Here is an 18,860-nt window from a genome sequence, read left to right as displayed (position 1 = left end):
GTTTATCAGGCAGTGGGGCCTGGGTCGCACTGGCTGCCGCATTCCTCCCTCCCTTCGGGTATGGCCCACGCTCAGCCTGCGGGACAGAATGCTTACGCAGTGCCTGCTGGCATTTGGTTGACCAATGTGCCCACATCCACATTTCATGACGCCCATCATGGGGCAGCAGCTGGTCCTCGGGGGATCCAAGGCCCTAGGGTGGAGACAGCCGCTGTCAGGCTGTGCCCTCACTGAGCAGCTGTGGCCTTTCTGCCCTGGGGGGAACTCACACAATGTTCACGACCTATTAAACCTCCTATGTTCCCACAGCTCCTGGTCATGACTCACAGAGCAGAACATACCCGTGTGTGTGTGTGTGTGTGTGTGTGTGTGTGTGTGTGTGTGTGTGAGAGAGAGAGAGAGAGAGAGAGAGAGAGAGAGAGAGAGAGAGAGAGAGAGATTTCTGTGTCCTGAGTCACATTTGCAGTGAGCTGGGACTGCATTCTTCGAGCCTGGGTTTCTGGGCCCCCTGTATGGTGCTGTGGACGCCGTCAGTGCACAGAGGAGGCGCTGCCTGCCCTGCTCCCTAACTGAGGTCCTGGGAGAACAAAGGAGAGTGTGCGGACGTGCTTTAGAAAGTGGGAAGTGTACTACTATGTTAAGTGGGGTTCTCGTGTAATAGGTTTGCTTATGAGAGTCACTTCCTCTTCTTAAATAGCCCTCCTCTTTTTCTAAGACTGTAATCCAAGAATCCTCCCACAGTGGAAGAAATTCAAAATAGCTGCCTGGTGCGCCTAATTTCCGATGTTTCCTCATAATCACTTCCCATTCCTTTCCTCACCAACTCACCTGGATTTCCTGGAGAGTGAAACCCCACAGAACTATCAAGAAGAGAATGACAAAATTTGCTTTTTTTTTTTTTTTTTGCATATTCTACCTGGTATATTTTTCCTGCTTTCCTCCCCCTTCCTTACCCTTCTCCCCTCCCTACCCCACCCTTCTCTTCCTCCTTTCTTGGTACGTTTTCATACCATTCCAGTGAATCATCATCAAACTTAATTAAATTTCTCACCTTGGACATGCTTTTTGTTTTTTGGATAGCCAAAAAGGAAAAGGTGTGGGAGAGAGAGATCCAGACCTCCCCCAAAGGTGCTTGTTTGATGCAGTTGGAGGAGGCGAACTATTCCAAGGTCTGTTACGCGACAGGAACCAGTGCTAGCTGAGCAGATGGCACCACCCTAGCCAGGTGTCCATGTTCCAGGACAGACTGCAGTGTGTCCTGGGCATGATCCACAACCGTGAGCTGGTGATGAAGGCAGGGACAGGGGTGCCCATCTGCTCTGGAGTTAATCGACGTCCTCATGAGGTCATCTTGATTGTGGATGACTAGGAATCCTCTGGTCCCTTCCTCTGAGTGAGGCTCAGAGCACCTTGGTGGCAGGGACTGTTATGTTTGTCTTCAGTTGTCTGTCACGGGAGCGCTCACACACTGGAGACACTCGGTGTCTGTTTAATTCACGTGGAAAAGTGAGAAGAAAACAGCTCTGTTTCTTATCCTGCTTCCCTGTGCCTCTGGGAAATGTTGAAAAAATGTCACTCCCCTTTTCTATAGGTATGACTCTCTGTAACCCCACACGGTGATGTATGTATTAATGATTCCTAGAAGCGGTCACACCTGGGGATCCCCCAGGGACTGGGGCATAGGGAGGGGCAGACGTGGGTAGCTGGTGTGGAAACCGGAAAGAGGCCTTTCCAAGGCTGGACCATGATAGAGGGCCGCCTGTCTACTTTGTGCCATTCAATTCCTGTAGTGTTTGTGCATGGTTCCGATTACCAATGTCACCACCAAACCACATTATGTATGTGGTAGCTAAGGTGGCCGTAGTTGCTTTCTTCTCTCAAGAAACATGTTCTCATTAGCAACGAGCCTTCACTGGAATGGTAAAGGTTTTGTCTACAAATTCTGAACAGTGGTGGGAATTTCAGACAGATTTAGAAAATTTGGCGACGTGAATAGAGCTGGCAGTGACCCTTGGATGGATAGTCACTTTAATTTTCTTTACTCCCCATGTTCTTTCTCCTGCAAAGCTCTTTTTTCTGAAATCAATAAGAACCATTAGCCTTTATCTCTATTAACCTGATTTTTGAGCCATCAGTGAAATAAAGCAATAGCAGATGACTGCAAAAGCTATTTTTAAATGTTTCCTACCTTCCTCCAAGAATGGGGAGCTCCTACTGACTAAGAAATGACAGAATGCTTCAAAAGAGAGGACATTGCTTTTTCCAAGGGGAAGTGTGCTCTGGCAATCACTGAATTGGAAAGACCTGAAGTACTTTCAGCCACAGAGGACCATACCTAGGCACAGCTGTGGCATAGTATGTCTTGGCTAACGTGGAATGAGTATGATTAGGTCGTGATCATAACAGAATGGTTGGCCCTCTCGGTGTCAAGCTCAGAGAGGTCCCTTCCAGTGGACCAGAATCCCCACCAAAGGCAGAGGAATTGGGAGCCTTAATTGTTGGTTTAATTCATTGCAATCAGGTAGGTGTTTGCTGCGCTGGAGGTGGACTGGGTAGACGTAATCAAAAGAGGTTCAGACAAGTTGTCTTCTTCAAGCCATATTTTTTTCCACTGTGCCTTGCCACTATCCCGAAGGTTCCTGGCATTGTGGAACGTGGGCAGTATTTCTTAAACTCTCCGAGAACAAGAATCAACGGTTTTGCTTATTGGAAACAGACTCTGTGGCCCAGGCAGATTAAGGGGGGACTCTCAGGGGCGTCCGTGTGTGGGGCAGTGCACATCAGAACCATCGGGGAGAGTATTTGCAAACTCTGTAGCCCCCCCACAGTAGATGGGGATAGTCTTTGACGTCTGGGTGTCACACTGTGGAGAGGAACACATATATGTGTTTAAAGAATCTTCTTCGATGATTCTAAAATGCTGCTTCCTGTCTTCCTTTCTGCCCCTACCGTCCTCATTGGAGACCCAGCAAGACAGAAGAAAGGAAATAATTTTTTTTAAATATAATGTTTTTCAACAGCTCTATTGAGGTATCATTTACACACCATAAAATTTACCCACTGTAATTGTACAGTTCAGAGATTTTTGGTAAATTTACATAGTTGTGGAATTATTACCAAAATACATTTCTAGAATATTTGTATCTTCCAAAAAAGTTCACTCACGCCTCTTTGCGGTCATTCCTGTTCCCGTCTCCGCCCCAGGCAAATACTGTGCTCTGACTCTCAGGATTAGTGTTTTAAAGAAATTTCATATAATGGAATCATACAAGATATAGTCTTTTGTGTCTGGCTTATTTCACTTAGCATAATATTTTTGAGGTTCATCCATGTTGTTCCATTTATAAGTGTGTTTTTTTTTTTTACTGTGTCAAATATTCCATTGTATTCATATATCATGGTTTGTTTATCTGTTCACCAGCTGATAGGCATTTGTATTGTTTCTAGTTTGGAGCTACTGTGAATAATGCTACTGTGAATATTTGTATATAAGTCCTCATTCTCTTGGGTAGATACTTAGGAGTGGAATTGTTGGTTATATGGATAGTATATTTTAGTCTTTTGGGAAACTTCCAAACTGTTTTCCAAAATAATTGTACCATTTTACATTTCCACCAACAATATACGAGGACTTGAGTACCCTCAAATCCTAGCCTTTTAGAGTATAACTCTGCAAGTAGAGTATAATTCTGCTGCTGTACTTAACATTCCCATGACTGTTTCTAACTTCCAATCTGTGCTCCCCAATCCTTTTCCTTTTCCTCCCAGCTCTCCAAACTCCCTCCCCTCTGGCAGCCATCAGTCTGTTCTCTGAATCTAGGAGTTTGTTTCTGTTTTATTTTGGAGGATTTTTACATCTATGTTTATAAGAAATGTTGGTCTGTAGTTTTTTTGTGATGTCTTTATCAACTTTGATGTCATGGTAATGTGGCTTCAGAAAAGGGGAGGAAGTTTTACCTTCAATTCTGTTCCTAAAGGAGTTTGTATAAGATTGGCATTATTTCTTCCTTAAATGTTTGATAGAATTTACCAGTGGAGCTATTGGGTCTGGGCTTCTCTCTGCAGGAAGATTTTTAACTACTGATTCAAGTTTTTAAAAATGTTATCTATTACATCTTTAAATTGAGTCTTTTCATCTTGTAACCTGAGAGCATAAAGTCTGAGACTAAATGTCCCCAAGAACCCATGTCTGTGGCAATGGGGGTGCTGGTCACTTAATCCCAGAAAACTCTTGCTGTTTCTAAACTCATTTTTGCAGCTGCATTTTGGTAGCTACCACCACAGTGTTCTTGGTAAAAGTAACAAAGACAGAAGAAGAAAAGAGATGAAGGCATGTTCAGTTTGTACCTAGAAACGTCTGCCATCTCACCACCAAGATTCCCTGGTGATGTCACTCCTGTTGGGTAACTTCTAGTAACTTCTGAAATGTTGCTGAAAGTGAGAGGGAAACCCAAATTCACATTCATTAGACTCATTTCTGGAGAGAGCTACACAATGAAAGACGTCAGCCAGGCAGCAAAGGATGCCTGACCCAGGGGGATGAAGTTGGACGTGCACCTCTTGAAGCCGTGTGATTTAAAAAGCAGTTTGAGTATAATATTAGTCTAATGAAGTCCTGGATACTGAGTGATGAAGACTTAATATTTGGTGGTAGAAATACAATCTAGGTTTTTTCGTATACGATCTTTACACAGGAAACTCCCGAACCCTGTTTTTTCCGTGTCCGCCTACCTGAATCACCTGAGCCTACTCTCCTTTCAACTCTTCCAGTTCCTTAATGTGACAGCCTCGTTTTGCAGAGTGCTGGCAGAAAGAAAGCGCCCCATAAAGATCACTTGCACTTTTTGTCTGTGAAAATATGATTGAATCCATTATCCAGATTTCGGTCATTCTAGTAAGTATAGTGGCATTTCCCTAATGACATAGGATATGGCGAATCTTTTCATGGGCTTACTTGACATCTGCATCTCTTCTTTGGTGAGGTGCCTGTTAGGGTCTTTGGCCCGTTTTTCGACTGGATTGTTTGCTTTCTCATTGTTGAGTTTTAAGAGTTCTTTGTTCATTCTGGGTAACAGTTCTTTATCAGATGAGTCTTTTGCAAATATTTTCTCCCAGTCTGTGGCTTGTCTTCTCATTTACTTGATTTGCAGAGCAGAAGTTTTTCATTATGATGAAGTCCAGCTTATTAATTGTTTCTTCAATGGAGTGTGCCTTTGCGTTATATCTAAAAAGGCATCGCCATACCTGAGGTAATTTGTGTTTTTTCCTGTGTTATCTTCTAAGAGTTTTATAATGTGGCATTTTACATTTGGCCCATGATCCATTTTGAATCAATTTTTTGTGAAGTGTGTCTGGTCAAGGTCTAGTAACACCATTTGCTGTGTTGTGTTACCTTTGTTGCTGTGTCGAAGAGCCGTTGACTGTACTTACGTAGGTCTATTTCTAGCTCTGTTTTGTTCTGTTTTGTTCTATCTGTCTGTTCTTCTGCTAGTACCATACTGTCTTGATCAATGTAGCTTCATAGTATGTCTTGAAGTTGGGTGGTGTCGGTTCTCTGCCTTTGTTCTTCTCCTTCAGTGTTGTGTTCACTATTCCGGGTCTTTCACCTCTTTAAATAAACTTGAGAATCAGTTTGTCAATACCCGCAAAAGAATTTGCTCGGATTTTGATTGGGATTGCACTGAATCTGTAGGGCAAGTGGGGAAGAACAGACATCTTGATAACATTGAGTATTCCTGTATATGAACATGGAATACACCTCCATGTCTTCCTGGATTTCATTTATCCGAGTTTTGTAGTTTTTCTCATATAGTTCATATATATTGTTTTGTTAAATTTATACCTAAGTATTTCATTTTGAGGGGTGCTAATATAAATGGTATTGTGTTTTTAATTTCAAATTCCACTTGTCTTTTGCTGGTATATAAGAAGTGATTGACTTTTGTATATAAACCAGTATCTTCCAACCTTGCTATAATTGCTTGTTAGTTTTAGGAGTTAATTTTTGTTGATTCTTTTGAATTTTCTATGTATACAATCCTGTCATCTGCAAACAAAGAAAATTTTAGTTCTTCCTTCTTAACTTTTCTCTTCCTTCCTCCCTGCCTCCCTCCCTCCTTCCCTCCTTCTTTCTTTCTTTCTTTCTCTTTCTTTCTTCTTCCTTTCTTTCAGCATTGACTACAGCTTTGAATGGGATGTTGAAAAGTAGTGGTGAGAGAAGACATATGTGCCTTATGTCTGATCTTAGAGGGAAAGCATCAGATTTCTCATTAAGTATGACGTTAGCTGTAAGGTTTTTTTGTAGAGAGTCTTTGTCAAATGTTTTCTGAAATGCTGAGATGTAGGGTTTTTTTAATCCTCCATGGTATTCTCTGAGCTTCCTGGATCTGTGATTTAGTGTCTGACGTTAAGTTGGGGAAATTGCTGGTCATTATTGTTTCGAATATTTCTTCTGTCATTTTCTTCTTTTTCTTCTCTATCTGGTATTCCCATTATGTGAATGTTACAGCTTTTATAGTTGTCCCAACAATATTTGGATATTTTGTTCTTTTTTCCCAGCCTTTTTTTCCTCTTTGATTTTTAGTTTTAGAGGTTTCTGTTGCTGTATCCTCAAGCTCAGAGTTTTTTCTTCAGCTGCATCCAATCTACTAATAATCCCATCAAAGGCATTCTTCCTTGCTTCTAGTGTTTTTGATGTCTAGCATTTATTTTAGTTCTTTCTTAGGATTTCCATCTCTCTGCTTACATTACCCACCTGTTCTTGCAGGTTGTCGGAATTATTTATTAAAGTTCTTAGCATATTAAATGTAGTTTAAAATTCCTGATCTGATAATTCCAACATTCCTGCCATGTCTGGGGCTGATGCTGGCTCTTTAAATTGTGTCATTTGCGTTTTGATGTGCCTTGTAGTTTTTTTAAAGAAAAATTGTGTATGTTGGAGGTGTGCAACATGATATTTTGTATACAGAGTGAAGTGATTACTCCCGTCAAGCCAATGAATATATCCATGCCTTCATATAGTTAGTATTTTGGGGAGTAATATCTTCCTGAAAGGTGGACATTTGTACCAGGTAAAAGGAACTGCAGTAACCAGTGATGTGGTGGTGAGGTGGAGGAGAAAGAGAAGTATGTGGTCTGTAATCTGGACTGTGGACTTCGCAAGTGTTTCTGCTCTTTTCTCTCCCTTAGGTGGAACAGGGTGGCTGGATTGGGCTGGAGGTGGGGTTCCCCTTCTCCCATGTGGAAGGCCAGAGCTGTTTAGAGTCAGGTATTTTATTTCCCCAGGCAGTTAGGTTCTGATAATATGCCAGTTAGGCTAGGCTCTGGTTAGCTAGTCCCCCTGAAGCAGGCCTTGTTAAGTAAGAAGTACTTGTGTGTTTTAAAGTGGCTCTTTTTGTCCTCCCCCGATGGAAGAAGCACCAGGGGATTTTTCTCTGGTATTTACTGTGGGAACTTGGCCACGCTCCTGGAGGCAAACCTCACATTATTGTAGGGTCTTCCTGGAGTTAACTCTCAGAGTTGTCCACACTGAGTCCCTAGGAGCTCATCAGTCACAGGGTGGTTTTCCTCCCTAGCTCTGCTTCCCACTGTGGCTCCCACTGCCGAGCCTCTGCGTCCCCCTGTGTCCCTCTGCCTGTCTCTCCAGGCCAGGGGTCAGCGGTTCCTCTCATGGATCCTAGAAGAGTTGTTGATTTTTCAGTTTGTTTAGCTTTTTACAAACTCCTTATGAAGCTCCTTTTGTACCTGTTTTGGCTGAATGGATATTTCTTTTTTAGTTACAAGTTTTGATAATAAACATGCATCACTTTAGAAGATTTAGAATATGCAAGAAAGTAAGGGAGGGGAATGACTGTGTTAGAATGGGACCGTGACTGTCTTGGTGAGTGCTTCGCACTCGGCCACTGAGGCTCTGCCTTCGCTTTTCTCTTGTGTCCCTGGGTTGCTCCCTGAAAGGGACTGAGACCCAGTCACTCAAGTCCAGTCATTTCAATTATTTTTCAGGAAACAGATTTCTTGTTACTTGAAGCCAGAGCAATAAAGATCTAATTATTGGTTTTAAACATCAACCATTGAACATGCATCACTGAACAGACACAAGTTGAGCACCTAGAATGTGTTGGGCCGCCATATTCTAAGCAGTGGAGATAAAGCATTGAACAAAGTAGATAAAAACTTCTCCTATTATGAAACGGACATTCTGCTGTGGAGAGTGACATTAGATAGGACTTAACTGGCCAGTATATGCCTATGATCCAGTATACGTAATACGTGCTATGAAGAAAAACAAAGGCGCAGAGATGGATAGGGAGTGCTACGTTGGGAGCTACTTACAATTTTGTTTTTGTGGCCAGGGTAGGATTTTCTAGAAGACGACATCAGAAGTGTATGCATATTTGGGGGAGGGCAGAATTGAAGGGCAGGAGCTGTGAAATACCATATCAGTCCTCCCTCCCCTGCCCGGGTCTGCTGCAAAGCTGCCTCTCTCATTAGACCCCTGTATTCTTCTGAATGTATTGCATATTTCAGGCAGGTCTGAGAAACACTTTTTAAAACATTCTTGCATTGCCACAAAGCCCCAGTAAAAGATGTGGACGTATAATCAATAAAAGCTGGACTTTATCTGGAGTTTCCTGGGAGAAGCTGAGTCACAGGCCCCTCCCCACAAACAGTATACAAGTTAGAAATGAACTAATAGTGAGAAAGCATCCAGCGTTGTTCCCACAGTTTCCCAGAAGGCTCCTGGAAGATTGATACTGGATATGAATGGGGTGCCTTGCTCCCCACAGATTTCAAATTTTCCTATATTCATTTCCTAGTTGGAAGCATCCAGGACCCAGTACTTCGGGCCATTTCCTCCTTCATGACCTCGAGGTCAAACAGACTGTTCTGGGAAGGTCTCTTTGGAACCTTTGGAATGAAGACATGTTTCAAACCATGAGCTCATGCTTTCCATAGGGGACACTTTGTCAGATGGACTGTCACAATATCAGTAAAGCCACCGCCCACCTTCCCCAAGCCTGAGTTTGTTCGAAAGAAAACTGTTAATGAAGCTTCACTGTGATTGGCAGCAAAACAAATGACTGTGGTTACTAAGCTGAGAATGATGGAGGGCATACATATGTATTACTTGCAGATTCGCGTAGTTTTATTTGCCTTTCACTATACCGGTAGGAAGAAGGCAGGGCAGGTATTATAGTTTTCACTTTTCAGCTGCATCTAATTGCTGGGCCTTCAAGCCATTCCTCTCACCTCTTGCATCCCCCCCCACCAAGTCCCTAATCATATACTAAGGTTTCTAGAAAGACAACTAGAGAGAATTGTGTTTCAGCCTTAACAAATTTGACATTTTCTTTGTGTTAATTTGTCAAAAAAAAACGCTAGGGGATGAGATGAACTAGCATCACTATAATTGTTTTAAGGTGAAAACAATAGCCTCATTTTACGTTCTTTCAAATGTTTTAGTCTGTAGCTAAATTTCCGGGGGGCAAAGTTAGTCCTTTCCATCCACCCCAGGGCTAGACCTAGGTTTCATCTCAGTGAGGCAATCTTCTATTATCTAGAGCCGGCGCCCCAGTTCTGGCTGCCACTGTCTCTCCTCTTGCCCTTGATGTCTGTAACTGTATCGAATCAGTTTCCTGCCGTTGCTTTAACAAATCACCACAAGACAAGCTGTGTCGTCGAAAAGAACACAGATTTACCATCTGACAGTTCTGGCGATCCGTGGTTTGACGTGGGTCTCAGCACAAAATCAAGGGTCGACCGTGCTGCGTTTCTTCTGGGGACTTGAGAGTAAACCATTTCCTTACCTTTTCCAGCTTCTAGGGGTCACTTTCGTGGCTTATGGCCCCATTTCTCTCTCCATCTTCAAAGCCAGCAGCATTGGGCCAAGTCTTTTTCCCACTGCCATCTCTCCAGTTCTCTCTGCCTCCCTCTTCCAGGTGTAATAATCCTTTGGTCACATCAGGCCCACCTGGATAATCCAGGCTAATCTCCCACCCCAAGGTCAGATGATTAGTAACCCTAAATCCATTTGCAATCTTAGTCCCCTTTGCCTTGCAAGCTGACCTATTCGCAGATTCTGGGCATCTTTGGTGGGGGTGGGGGAGCTATTATTGAACCTACCGCACATACACTGTTTTGTTTTCAGTTGTCTCCTTTTAATGGTGCATTTTAGTATATAATTTGGGTAGTTTATCACGCTACTAAACGTTTCTGAATGTGGTAATAAGGAAGGTCCTGTTTTCGCCTAAGGAATATTTGAACCCAGTGAATTATAGCCAAGACCCACAATATGCTGTAAAATAAAAGGCACAGACATCCAAAACCTTTTAAATTATTTAGAATAATAATATTCAATCATAAGCCCTGTAAAATAAACATGAATGTATTCTGTCCAATAATTACATATTTTATTTTCATGTACCTAAGATTATAAAGCAGGTAAAAGTACAATTCTACTGTATCATTTAAATATAATTAAACACTCATATCTTGGCAGGTCAAACATCCATAAAATACTCAGTTAATAAGAATTTCTCCCCTTTTTTAGGGTTTAGAAGGGCTTGTGAAAGAGTGATTTTGACCGCACAAAAGCCTCCCAAAACTTAATGGTGTTATTACCTCCCTGAGGCTGGCACCTGTATTCAAAATTACCCCGTTAGAGGCCTGCTTTTCAAAAATTGTCTTCCCTCTCCCTCTGCGCTGTGAAGGTTAAGTGAGTAACTGAGAAGAGGAATATACGAGTGTATCAAATGTATATACAAATTGTATATATGTGTGTATGTATATATACACACATACATTATAGATAGTGTATATATATGTACATCAAATATAACAACTTTTGGAATTACAGAAAAAGGGAAAAAGAGAAAATAACCCCTGTCTTGGTTATAGAGCACGTCCTTCATCACAGGAGGTTCTACAGGACACGCCGTTAGGGGAGGCAGGGCCAGGTCTTCTGCAGGTTGTGAGAGCAGCGAGGCACGTGGCAGCTGCCGGGTGGATGCAGCAGAGAACATCTTTCTGGCTTGGGCTCTGTCTCCTCAAACCACATGAGTTTCTAGGGCTTCCGAGGCTGATAGGCATGATCTTCACGAAGCGATGACATTACCTTAGCATCACCGCAGAGCTGGGGTGTTCCTGGCGGAGTCTTCTCGCTGGCTTTGCTTCTCTGTACTCCGCAGCTTCTGTTTGCCCTTGACTTCTGCCTGAGGGTCCTGGCTGCATGTTAAATTCGAACAAGTTGTTCCGCCTCTTGCAAACCAGCAAGAAGAAAGTTAGCGATTTTGCGAGGCTGTCGTGCCACTGGGACTGGGCCAAGTGTTTTGCAGACTCTAAAAGTGTCATCTTTTTTCTTTACCCTACGAGCATCTGCTCCCCAGAGACCACCACAGTGGAATCTGTAGCTCCTCGAGAGGGACGTCCCTCACCTCCTGCAAGTGCTCTGTGGGGTGCTCTGTGATAAAGGACTGGAGGTTTGTGTTCTGGGCCCAGTGCCACCGGATGCCATGGCTGGTCTCTTGGGCCTTGTGAATACCAAGCCCCTTTCAACATAAACATGCGAAGGAAGTTTATGTTGAACTCTCTACTCTCTTTACTGTCCCTTTTCTACTGTCTCATGGATCTCAGGCTTGTCTCCTGCCTGGGCTGTAAACCTTGAGGGCAGGGGTCACTCTTCCTCTTGGAGCAGAGGGCTGGCCATGCGGTTGATGCAGACTGATACTCGATAAGGTGATTAGGAGGGTACAATTTCATCCTCTTTCCTGTGTATCTAATGGATAACAGGTGGTATCTTTGCCAGCAATCCCTGTGCTATAATGGAGTATCTTGGGTGCCTCTTTCTCCCAAACCAATTTTTTTTTTATGGTCTTGACTATGTCGGTAAGGTTGTCTTCATCCCCATGGGAGGAAACAGCCCGATCTGGTAACTTCCGAAATTTTCAAATGGAAACCAGTTTCTTCCCAGGGCAGGCTGATAGTGTTGGCAGCACTATGCCACAACTGAGGGGCTGCAGTGCAGTTTCCCCTGTGTGAAAATCACCCCCTTGGGTCGTGCAGCTCAGGGCTGTGAGTGCTGGAACTGATTTGGTTCCCTCCTGTGTCTTTTACAACACCATCGCGTTTTACTCTTCAGTCTGCTTGGCTACTCCTGCGGTCCTCCTGAAGGCATGGCAGCGTAAGTGAGCTGTCCCTTCGCGGTTTCTAGGCTGTATGATTCCAGAATACTCTGTCACAAATTCCTTGCAAGATGCTGCCTGTTTCCCACTGGACCCCAAATCATTGTACTAACTGAAGTATAAATGTCAAGTACTTCAAGATGCTTGACACTTCACTGGGAATTGAGGAGAAGGAGGTATTTTTACCCTGACACTAGGAGAGATAAATTGGTTCTAGAGAGTCTGTGAAGGTTCCCCTACACTTCATTAGCAGAGAGCAGTAGAGGTTAGATGCCAGCTGACTCACCTGGGTAGCCCTGCCCTGTCTCAGCCCCACCAGCTGGGCTTGCCTGATGAGTAGGGAGCAAATGAAGAGTCCATTGGAATGGGCTTTGCAAAATCCACCCGCCTTGACAAATCTTTTCCATTGGCCAGTCCCGAATGCTTGAGATACACATTTTCTTTTGTGTCAAGTAATGCTTCCTGTAGAAAATTAAGGATAGGCTTAAAACTAATTCATTAGTATTTAGAATCAGTATAATGGTTACCCTTGGGGGCTGTTATGGACTGGGAGGGGAACGTTGAGTCTCTGCATTTGGGGGTGTTCTGTTTCTCCGTCTAGGTGTTCCCTCTATGGAAGATTTATGGGACTTCACGGTTCTGATTGTACATCTTTCCGTATGTTTACAGTGCTGCAAAAGAAAGTTTATTTAACCCAGCTCTTCCAAGATAATCCTTGGGAAGTATAAATTCACAGCTATTTATACCTTTGTTAAAACAAGGAGGTGAGCTTGTTTCCAAAGGAGAGTGAGCAGTGTGGAGGGGGCAGAGTATACGATAGACAGGGTAAAAGAGCAAATTTGTCTTCTTTGAGCTTCTGTCTGAGGCCCATTGCACCCTGGTTTTTGGGGGAACAGAGTATAAGTCCCCGGTGAAGTGGATACTTTTTCCTCAAGTCCATTTCCATTGTCCTTCAAAGTATGGGAGAGGTGGGCACAGTGTAGAGAAGACTCGAATGAGGGGTGCCATCTTTGGCTCAAATCTAGAACTGGTAATAGAAGGTGACCCTGTTGGGCAGTTAGCCTCGGGGAAGGCTTGCAGCCAGTCCTTCCTTTGCAAAGTAAACGTACATGATTTCTTCCAACGTGACCTGGCTCTGTTTAAATGAGAGAGACCAGTAAACCCTGGCCACCTGGGTACCAGGTGGACACAGCTCTGTGTTCATATATCGGGAGACAGAGGGGAGGTACAGAGCGTTCAGCTAGGAAAAATTCCCACCTCACTCTCCCCTAGTGGATGTCTCCTCATCCCCTGGCCTGCCCGTGACACACACACGGGGTCTGGGGCCAGCAGCCCTGCTTGCACATGAACCAGTGTCCCGCTTCCCTGCCAGCTGGTGAGCCACCCAGCTCCCCTAGGTGTCCATCTAGCTTCGGAGAAATATTTAGGCTGATGTGATTTCTGGGCGCACGCTGCCCAGGCCGGCCTTGTGGAGGAATGCAAGGGGAAGTCATCCTTGAGGAAAACACTTGTTTGGCTTTCAGACGTTCTCATTCATGTTTGCCCATAAAATGGTTATGTGCTCAGCTGGAGTCCCACCTGCTTCTCCTGCATCCCCTGGGTCCAAAATTTGAGTCTGAAGATATACTGATAAATCCTTCTTGTTGGCGATGTTTTTTTCTTTGCAGACATCAGTCAATGTTAGGTTGATAGCTGTGTCACAAAGAGACCCCAAACCAGCCATCCCCGAGGGGTTCTTGACTTCTACTTCGTTTCTATGGAACAAATGAACTTCATTAGCAACAGACACGCTTTCTCCACATGTCCCTGGTCTTTGTCTCAGAGTGGAAATGAACCAAGGCTCAGCACAGCACAAGTCTCTTTCCAGATATTTTACTGCAGTCTGGACCAGCGTCGGTCCTTCCTGCCCCAGAGGTTTGTCCTCAGAGGATGATACCAAGAGAAAATGCCTCCCAAGAAACGTCAGCAACTCTGAAGTCAGATGTAACTACTGCTAGAGTTGGTAGTTAACACATCGCCGCCCTTCATTTGTAAAGCAGTTGGCACAAGCTTTAGCTCATTTGATTCTCCCAGCAGCCCTGTGAGGTAGTAGGCATCACCCCCATGTTGCAGGCTGCGCCACCAATTCAAGGTCACGGAGCTGGTGTTATGACTCCCAGTAAATGTTCCTTTTTTCCTATTCTCCTTGTTGTCAAAGATATTGTAAAGTTAGTAATAAAGATGGGAAGTCAACTGTGGAGATTTATGCGGAGATCTGGTTGTATTACTGGTGCAACGAAGCAAAGATTTTGGAAAGACCCCCAGTGCGGCGCTGTCCAGGGGAGGGCAGCCTCCTTTCAGGGGGCCTCTCTTGGCTCCTGACCGGGCTGCTCAGCTGGTCTGCAGACTCCTCTGCAGAGAGGAGCAGCCCTGGCTTGCTGAAGTATTGTGGGGTGGGGGGTGAGGGGACCGGGAGTATGGAGAGGAGGACCTTGAACTTTGGAGGCCTTTCGCAGTGTCCCAGATCCCCTGATGTTTCCAGGTTTAATTTTGCAAAATTGATATTCATTGGGCTGCTGCTATATTGACTCTGGAGACCCTAATCCAATGAAATGATAGAAAATCTGAGATCGGGAAAGAGCCTGTGATAGATGAGAGTATGGACCAGGCCTTTTCCTAAGAGCTTTGCATGTATTAACTCATTTAATCTTCGCAGCAACCCTTCATTAATCTCCATTTATCAGTTGAGAAAGCTGAAACCGAGCAAGTCATTTGCCCAAGATCACAGAGTTAATAAATAAATGGAGGAGCTGGGATTTGAACTCATTTTAATTCTGGAGTCTGCGTTTCTGATCACCTTAATAGGATGCCTCCAGCAGGTTGTCTAGGGCAAGCCCTGTGCACTCATTGATACAGAATTTAGATCCCAAGAGTTAAGTCCATTCTAGGCGGCCATTAGCAAAGTAGTTTTCTAAGCATCTCACATGGGCACTAAGAAATTTTCCTAAAGAGAAAAGAGAGCTGTAGGATATAACACTTCTAGACCTGACCTCCAAAATGAGCTACACACTGCCCAGCGCTCTCTAGTGCATCGCAAATTCCCGTATCTGTGAAATGCGAGTGCCGCTGCCCCCCAGAAACCCAGAGTCAAACAGCCGTGTGAACAGGTAGGTGGGCTATCCACATAGGAGGGCGGTCCCCCAAAAACCCAGAATTTATTTGTAAAAAATTGTATATTTATTGTTGCATATTTAAACTTCAGTCACCTTCAAAATACTCTCCATTTGATACAATACACCTATTGTGACATTTTTTTTCACTACTCAAAACAGTTTTTGAACTCATCGATTTTGGTGTCTTTTAGTGCTTCTGCCAATTTTTGTTTCACCTCTTCCACATCAGCAAAAGGTTTCCCTTTGAGGCCTTTTTTTATCTGGGGAAACAACAAAAAAAAGGCAGAATTCTTTTTTTGATCTCTGGGGGCGAGATCAGGTGAATAGGGAGGGTGGGGCACCGGGGTCCTGCCATTTTTGGTCAGAAACTGATGAACACTCAGCCTGGTGTGGGCAGGTGTGCTCATAAATCACCCATCATGAAATGGGCAAACATTGAAAGAGTCTTTGAAAAAAATTCACTGAAGCTGAATGCAGCCTCTCACAACAATGCCAGCTGGTACACTGATATAGATGGGTTCCTGGAACACTGCCTAGCAGGGGAAGCCTGTACTACAAGGGGCCTGCCCTCCAGAAGATAATTCTGTTTTTGTTTTTGCCCCCCCCCATCCCCATACAGGTAAATAAATGTTCCACAAAACTGTCAGTGGAATATGGAATACAGGTATATCAACTCTAATAGGGCAGCCAGGAAGCACTGGCTCTTAATTTAAAATTTGTGGATATCCAGCTGTGGTTTTTTTGGGGGGAGGGAAATCCACGAACCTGAAAAACTATATGCTACAATTCGGATAGATGGGTATATGTGCACTTTTTTCATTAGAGTCTCAAAGGGATCCGTGACCCGTAAACATTTAATAACTATGAAGACTTTTCATTAAATTACTTATGTGTAGCTCTTCTGTGAGATCAAATGGCAGCTATGAAAGCATCAGTTTTAGGAGTTTCGGGGATCATCATGATCTATATATTTTTCACTTACTAATTTTCTGTGTGTAGAGAATTGTTTCAAATAAACCTTTCTATTGCATATATTTACAGACCGGACTTTTCCATCTGCCACATGGAGACTTTTTTATCGAGCCTGTCAAAGAGCATCCCTGGGCCGAGGGAGAGCACCACCCACACATCATTTACCGGAGGCAGAGGGAGGCGCCAGCCTGCGGATTAAAGGGTACCGTGGCTTAAAGCTCCTCACTGGGTTGAGGAGTTTGTCCTGCTCTACTCTTGTTCTATCCCAACGTGACCTGTTCTTATTTATTCTGTTATCTCCTCCCCATTCTGTCGCCAAAAACTACGCACCCTTGTATAAATGACTTGGGTTCTCTGTAAGTCTCTGTGCTCTTACCAGAAAAGGAAAAAGACCGTTGCTACATCCTTGCCACTTCCACTTCTGTGACACCTCCTCTGATCAGACACATCTTGGGACAGTCTTGGCATTGTGGATTTTATTCACACACATCTTGTAAACTAGTGATTTTCAAGCACTGTGCCTCAGCACACTGGTGTGCCACAAGAATTTTTAAAACATGCAACACCTGACTGTTTAGTCAGGGGCACTGACCTCTTGACCTCTTTTCCTGAGATTGCCAAGTAAAAAATGACAGCAGCCAACACAACAATAGCTGTCCGGTGTGAAGAGATCAAAATAATAGCTATTGTTTTTCAGATCGGCCAAAAGTCGATATATTTTCCGGTGTGCCACAGAATCTTAGTAGTTAGTTTATGTGTGCCATGAGATGGAAGGGTGGAAAATCACTCCTCTAGAAGAGACTCTCTTCTTATCCTTGCTTAAAACTGCAGGACGTCCTAACTGGACAGCTCTGCCGGCAGGACCTCTGAGAGTGTAGCCTCCTTTTGCAGCAAAGAAGCAACTGGGCTCAGAGAAGGGAGTGAATTTTTCAAAAGCTTCAAGGTAGCTGGTGTTCAGAAGTCAAGGTTCTATTATGCCTCGGACCCTATATTCCTTCACGTTTATTCTTTAACTCTTCCTTGAATATAAATCTTGTTTCATCAGCTACATATCTTGAAAGCACCGTTAGAGTAAGAACCCCCTCCCCCCAAACAGTATGTCACATAGTGGTAGGTGCACAGTAGGAATTCAGTAAATCACCGAAATGAAACGAAGAGTGATTTGTAGCCACATGGGTGAGAGCAGACAACACTAGCCTCTAGTACGTGTAACACTGATGGACAGAAAAGGACATACGCGTTCCCTAAATGTTGAGGAAGCCTCAACTCTGCTTTTACGGTCTTTCAACTGACCATCAGTTGTCCGTGGCCATCTCTCTTCCTAAAACGACACGTTTGATGCAGTGCTTAAATGATAGCAAGAGATTCAAGAATAATCTCATGTGCTTGTGAATGCTCTTAAGGTATACATGGCATTTGGAATTTTAACAACTTGGTCAATTGAAATGAACTTGACCCGGCGGAACGAGGCAATTGCAGTGTGTTTGCCGTGCTCTCCTGCAGGGGTCATGGCTTTGACTCGCAGTAGCCCCGTCACGAGCCGACGTTAAGGGGCACTTTGCACTTAGGTTGCTTGGTGCTGCAGGATTAAATCCTGTGATTGTATCAAGAAAGATCCCCCTTGTGTAAGGTGTTCTGTCTTTGGAATGTTCAAAGCAAGAACACCCTTGGTGTTGGAAAAATATATATTTTAAAAGTATTCTAGTACTTCAGGAGAGAAAATGTATCAATTACTTTCCTCTAAAATATGTCTTTTCGGTTATATTTATTTCCCACATAGAAAGGCGCCCAGGAATTCCACAGTAACTCCCTTTCGGTGTAGCCTGGCGTAGTTAGTTCTTTTCTCCTCCAGGGCTTCGTTGTCATGCTGTTTTGTTACTGACTTGATCAGTTTGAACTAAAATTTCTGAACCTGTGTGCTAGTTTTCTGAGCCTCACGTCTGTCAAATGTTCCCAGAGTTCTTGTTTTCTCCAACCTTCTGGACTCCGTTAAATGACGGGAAAATGCAGCCTGTCTGAATTAAATCTAGAGCAAATTTCACAACTTCATTTAATGGACAACGGTAAAGTGTTCTCTCAGTTTCTTTTAGCAAGACTGTCTCCCACTGGGACTTGCATGGCTTTTGGACGGAAGCGTCTGGGGGACTGTGGTTTTAGGAAGCCGGGGAGTTAACACTGGGTGGGTAGGTTGGGTGAGAGTAGCAACAGGGCCAGCGAAGGCAGAAGGGGTCCAGGCAGGGGAGGTCGGAGTTTGGGGTTTCATGCTTCAGGACTCTAGGCTAGGATCATAGGGTCAGTTTCCTGGCATGTGTTTCGCTGTTTAAAATTTATTCATTCATTCAAGGAACAGCTGTTGGGTCTCTTCTCTGTGCCTGGGGCTCTCTGCAGTTCTGTGGGTACAGTTGCGAATAGGAATAGTTCTCGGTCTGAAGCGCCGTCGGCCTGGGTACAGGACACGGGTATGTAGGGATCCAGTCCTGGATTTATCTTTATAACATATGGTAAGACGGTGAAGAGAAATGGAATCTTAATGCATGCATTAGATTTTTTTTTTTTT

At 43.9% G+C, this 18,860-nt stretch overlaps 1 protein-coding gene across 1 annotated transcript in view; it reads left to right on the top strand.

Moving 5' to 3' along the window:
• ADAMTS12 (ADAM metallopeptidase with thrombospondin type 1 motif 12) overlaps positions 1 to 18,860 on the top strand; it is a 208,465-nt gene that overhangs the window by 43,886 nt on the left and 145,719 nt on the right. Inside the window, exon 3 of the mRNA XM_024578563.3 lies at positions 16,373 to 16,505. Within this exon, the coding sequence (XP_024434331.3) occupies positions 16,373 to 16,505 (133 nt within the window). The remainder of the gene's footprint in view (positions 1 to 16,372; positions 16,506 to 18,860) is intronic.

This window comes from Desmodus rotundus, chromosome 1, assembly GCF_022682495.2.
Source record: "Desmodus rotundus isolate HL8 chromosome 1, HLdesRot8A.1, whole genome shotgun sequence".
Classification (NCBI taxonomy): Eukaryota; Metazoa; Chordata; class Mammalia; order Chiroptera; family Phyllostomidae; genus Desmodus; species Desmodus rotundus.
This window is presented reverse-complemented; position numbering and strand designations above follow the sequence as displayed.